Source organism: Sander lucioperca, chromosome 14 (genome assembly GCF_008315115.2).
Source record: "Sander lucioperca isolate FBNREF2018 chromosome 14, SLUC_FBN_1.2, whole genome shotgun sequence".
In the NCBI taxonomy this organism is placed as follows: domain Eukaryota; kingdom Metazoa; phylum Chordata; class Actinopteri; order Perciformes; family Percidae; genus Sander; species Sander lucioperca.
The window spans coordinates 22,600,557-22,606,364 of NC_050186.1; the positions used below are offsets into that span (position 1 = coordinate 22,600,557).

The 5,808-nt window shown below is 39.4% G+C and overlaps 1 protein-coding gene across 1 annotated transcript; it reads right to left on the reverse strand.

Annotated features, from left to right (window-relative positions):
• Window positions 1-293: 293 nt before the first annotated feature.
• LOC118493086 (insertion element IS630 uncharacterized 39 kDa protein-like) lies at window positions 294-1,661 on the reverse strand. Its single transcript, XM_035991618.1, has 2 exons — window positions 1,160-1,661; window positions 294-1,016 (listed from the first exon to the last, which is right to left on the reverse strand). Exons 1-2 carry the CDS (start codon window positions 1,373-1,375, stop codon window positions 564-566), a joined length of 669 nt encoding a protein of 222 aa, XP_035847511.1. The 5' UTR covers window positions 1,376-1,661; the 3' UTR covers window positions 294-563.
• Window positions 1,662-5,808: the final 4,147 nt, after the last annotated feature.

The following is a 5,808-nucleotide window of genomic DNA, read 5'->3' on the forward strand; positions in this document are numbered from 1 at the left end:
GTATTTTGTTTTCAAAAGACACACAAACCATCATATGAATAGACATTTATAAGAACCAGTTGAACACCGATGTGCTCAATGTAATACTTCTCCATCACAATGACTTATGCCTTTCTTTGTTCAGTGTTACACTTACTACAGACAGTACATACATAAGTGTGTTGTAAAATATTTGAGAATATTGTTTTTATACTCCGAACACACAAATACATGGTAACAATTATATTTTATTTTCCCCACAAAAACAATGTACACAGTGTACATCCCAACCAACACAAAGTTGCACACAGTGGTCTACATAAAAAACAGAAGAATTTACTGTATACAGTTACAGTAAAAAAAACAAAAAAACAAAACTATGCTGCATCCTCTCTTCTGTTTCAGTCTGGCCACAGCATCTCATCCACATCACAAGCAATGTTTTCCCTGGCCAAGCAGTGGGGGAAATATCGCCTAGCATGGCGAATCCAGCCATGAAAAGCATCAATTGCTATATCTCCACATGCGTCTTCCATAGCTTGGAGAAGGGGTATACGCGTTTGTGGATTTCGGTCATACACTTTCTATCTGCAGGCAGACAAAAAATCCTCAATAGGATTGAGGAATGGAGAATATGGAGGGAGATAAACAACTAAAAAGCGTGGGTGGGCAGTGAACCAGTTACAAACCAGAGCAGCCCGGTGGAAACTTACGTTGTCCCAAATGACAACGTACCTGAACTGCTCTGGGCCGTCTATCTGATCTGGTGGAATGAGTGTGTTGTGTAGGGTGTCCAGGAATGTGATCAGATGGGCAGTGTTGTAGGGACCAAGGGTAGCATGGTGATGGATGATGCCGTGATGGATATTTGCTGCACACATTGTGATGTTTTCTCCGCGCTGGCCAGGGACTTCAACAATGGCACGCTGGCCGATGATATTCCTTCCCCTCTTTCGTCTTTTTGTGAGGTTGAATCCAACCTCATCAATGAAGATGAACTGGTGCTCCACTGCAGCCACCTCTAGCTCAAGGACTCTCTGAAACACACATGACAATATCAGAAATAGACATGGAGTGGTCACTATTGTGAAGCACAATCATTATGATTACAATACTGAAATATGTATAATTTATACAGTGTTGAGAGTATGCATGAATTGTGGGATTGTATAGGACTCACTTGCACATAGTTATATTGCAATTCTTTGACTCTTTCTGAATTGCGTTCAAATGGCACCTTGTAGACCTGCTTCATCCTCAGATTATTTCTGCGCAAGACACGGTCCAGTGTTGATAAGCTTACCCTATCAATATTTTGAAATATCTCATTGTTTTCTATTATTTTTCTTTGTATTTGCCGTAATGTTATGGCGTTATTTTCTAGGACCATGTTCATGATTTCAGTTTACTGTTCAGGAGACAGAAGACGTTCCCGACCACCTTGTGTTGGTAATCTTTCAGTTCTGCCAAACAAATAGTAAAATACTGTAAATACTGTGTAGGAATACAAAGTATGAATACATTTCCCAAATACTTGAAACATACTTTATTTTTACAGTCCTACAGAACAGTCCACAGGCAATACTGTACTACTGTACTCATTGAGTACTGTATTGATATGCAGTACTGCAATTTTCTAGTGAGAGTAGATTTCTTACCTATTCTCATTTCGGAAAGTCTGGATGATGGATGCTAACAGTGTACCTGCTCAAATTTGACTGTACTCTTTGCCCAGCCTCCCTCATTGTTAGACCATGGTTGGCCACATGGTCAACCAAAGTGGCTCGGATCTCATCAGAGATTACGGTCCTTGGACTTCCTCGTCCTCGTCCTCCCCGTCCTCCTCCTCTTACTCTCACTCCTCTGGCTCTGGCTCTGGCTCTGGCTCTGGCTCTGGCTCTGGCTCTGGCTCTGGCTCTGGCTCTGGCTCTGGCTCTGGCTCTGGCTCTGTTTCCAATGTTGGCATCCATTGCTCCAAAACAGAAGAGCTCACCTGTTGCCCTTTTATGCTAAAGCTCTGATTGCTAATTGTAAAACTGTGTGACAGGTGTTTGTTCGTGTGATGAGTCAGTGTGCATATTTGAATGGCAGTGTGTTCCTTGTGAAAACAAGAGATTTTCTGCATAAAAATTGTGCCAAATGCAGAGAATTGTGTTTTGAAAAAAGTGTGTTTTAGAACTGCAATTTGAGTATAAAGCAGGAATTGTGCTTGTAGTTTAGCAGAATTGGTTCAGGGGGTTGGTGCATGAGTTACATGTTGTGGTCATTGTGTCTCAAATACCAGTATTTGTGTGTAAACAATTGAGAAAAGCTGTAATCAACACGGGAAGAAAATGAGGGAGAGCATGTTTCCTAAGTTTTGTTGAACAGCACACACAGATGCCATGTTTAAATAATTATAACAAGGGCATGAATCTAACTCTATCAGTTCTGTAATAGTGACGCATTATTCATGTCACACTGTGACTAACAGGCTTAAGAAGCTGTTTAAAGAGGATTTTGAGAATGAAAGACAAAAATGCCGCTGGGGGAAGGTAAAACTTACTTCCTAGCTCCCTACAATGCTTCAAGAGAGCCTGACCAAACACTGACTACCAGAATGACGTCACTCCTGACTGTCTTTGGTCTGAGGAGGAATGAGACATACAGTAGGGAAGGAAAAACATATAGAAGGTTTTTTATTTATTATGGTAACTCAGTATGTCCGCCCCCAGAGGAGGAGGTAAACAAATAATTTTCCCGTAAAAGTCTAATTCTGGTGCTTATTTTGGGATGCAATCTCAGCTGACTGTCTCGTCACATGAGGTTGTCTCCCATGCGTTCTAGGCCTGAAATAAGTGGTGAAGATTCCTGTGGCCCACAGCAAAAGGTTGTGCATTATTTTCAAAAGAGGCACAGACAGAAATCTGCCCTGCCTGGTTGCATTGGCCACCAAGATTCAATTGTCTGCTCTCACCAGTCTTCATTTTAGTATCTGAGTTTTAATTGAATGGACTCTCTTGAATCTTTCAGTCATATTCTTTTGTCTACTCTTAGTCAAGTGCTGGATGTTTGTTTGTCTCAACAATCCATGGGAGTTTTTGTCAAGTTTTTGTCCAGTTTAGTTTTTTGGGAAAAGTATAAATGCATATTTTTATTTGAATAATATCAATGTTATTTATTATCACAATTTATTATATATATTTATCTCTGCAAGGAATAAACTAAATGGCCACAATGAGGAGTATTTAGTAGAATCTAAAAATATTCCTAACTGGACTGCAATTTATTCATTCATGCCATATTTCTTTCTTTCATTAATTAAATAATTGATTCATTCATGACTGGGAGCCTGGTATAAAACATCCAGGTCACCATGGAGCTCCATTCCCTCTAAAGCCTCAACAATGACATAGAAGCTGTCGGAAACTCATCTCATGGCTTATCATAATCCTCAACTCTGGCATCATCAGCAAAGTGGTTTGATCAGAAATGATGCTCAAACAAAGGTGCACATTCACATGTGTGTTTGTGACTGTACACACGGCTGGATTTGTAGTTTCCAACGTCACAGGTTATTTCATGTCTATTTTTAGCTGCGTGTATGAAAACAAAAAAGGATGAATGTCATCACGTTAATACTCACAAATATGCAGTCAGATAATCGTGCAGCTCGTCATTAGGATATAAAATTATTAGGATATTAACAGTGTAATGACACTAAACGACAGGTTCAGTGGGGATTTGCATGCTGAAATTAGATTTTTTTTATTTATTTTTTCCCATAGCTGAGAAAAAATATTCCTAGTTTGCTTTCTTTCTTTCTTTCTTTTACCAAGAATCTGGGAGTGATTTTTGACAGTGCTTTTAAATTTGACAAACAGATTAGCTCTGTTGTTAAAACCAGTTTCTTTCAGCTGAGACTTTTGGCTAAGGTTAAGCCTTACCTGCTACGCAAAGACTTTGAAAGAGTCATACATGCATTTATTACGTCCTGTTTAGATTACTGTAACTCTTTGTATGTTGGATTGGATCAGTCATCCCTTCGTCGGTTACAGTTAGTCCAGAACGCAGCAGCTCGACTTTTAACTGGGACCAAAAAGTGCGACCACATTACACTGGTTTTGGCCATGCTCCACTGGCTTCCTGTTTGTTTCAGGATCGAATTTAAAATTGTATTAATTGTTTTCAAGATCTTAAATGGGTTGTCGCCTTCTTATTTATCAGAGCTTTTACATGTCAACACACCTGTCAGAGCACTGAGGTCTTCCAATCAGATGCTCCTCGATGGGCCCAGATCCAGGTTAAAAAACAAAGGTGACCGAGCCTTTGCAGTGGCTGCTTCAAACCTCTGGAATGGTCTACCTATTAATGTAAGAACAGCTCGGACCATTGAAACATTCAAGTCCTTGCTTAAGACCCATTACTATGCATTGGCTTTCAATTGAAGTTGAGCTTTGATATCTTGACCTTTTTTTCTACTGTTGGTTATTTTGTATTGTATATTGTGTATTGTTTGTGTATATTATCTCTTTGATTTTGGACCTTGTTAAGCACTTTGGTCAACTATGGTTGTTTTTAAACGTGCTATATAAATAAAATTGAACTGAACTGAACTGAACTACATCAAAGAGTACATTGAGTTTAAAACTTATGTGCCTCTACTCTATCCATTATGCTCTCTGTTCACATTTTCTTCAGTTATAGCTGGGTGAAAGACGCACACTTTTAAAGACAGGAAATACTAGTGCTTTTACTTTGCTTTGAAACCACTGGCTGAACAATGAAAGAAAATAACAGCCTACTCCCCTGCTCTTCAAGTCAGTTATACCTGTAGGTCAATTATGTAATTTCAGTCAATTCTAAGAACTACACGGTGCCAGACCCCCCCGGCCTATTCGATGGCCATGTATGGCCCATGTATTTGAAACACAAGAACATCATGGAGTCAACAGATGTTGATGTCTTGCAGCTAGATGTAACCAAGTCAAAGGAACAGCTGTTCAACTTTGTCTACGGCGACATCCTGAATAATATCCAGAAATCTCTTTAACAAAAAAATCATAGCAGTCAGCTAGAATCAATAGGGGCTCCATTTCTGAGGCATGTTACGACAGAAAAAGGACTGACATGGATGACAAAAGTACTGCATTACTGGTCTGATAATTTCATAGACAAATATCTGCAAGGTTTGCATGTGCCCCTAAATTAGTTTTCAAGAGGAATACATTTAGATACTGTAACTGCACCCACAGGGGGGGGGGGGGGTGTGACAGTAATTAGATTGAAGTAGAAACTGAAAAAGATGTGAAAGACATTGAAGAGGACAGAGGACAACATAATGTTACAGTAATAGTCAGAAAGGAGAGCAAGAGGCTGCTCAAAATAGCAGCAGTTGGGTCAGATGATGAGAAAATAAAACAAGGCATTAGACTGAATTTGAAGAGGAATGAAACAAAAGGCAAGTACAGAAAGATTCCATGTTGTTCTGTCATAGGCCAGAACTACAACTGTAAAATGCCTTCCACCTACTTATAAATTAAAATAATTAAGTCTCCCTTTGGCTACATTTGTCTTTAGTTGCTTGTCACGCTACATTCAGGACAAATGAGACAAAACCAAGCTGATCCTGAGTGCAGATTACACAGAGGTTGATGAATATGGAAAATGAAAAAGGCTCTTCAGTCGCTTCAAAGAGCTGAATATACAACTCTCAGTAAAATGTGGATGGTCAGGCAAGTATATTGAAGGGTCAATCATGTAACCTATAACAAGGTTGAGGAGCCACAAAGGTGGTAGAGAAAGAAAAGGATAAATAAGGTGACATGAGTACACAACCTAGAATTAATG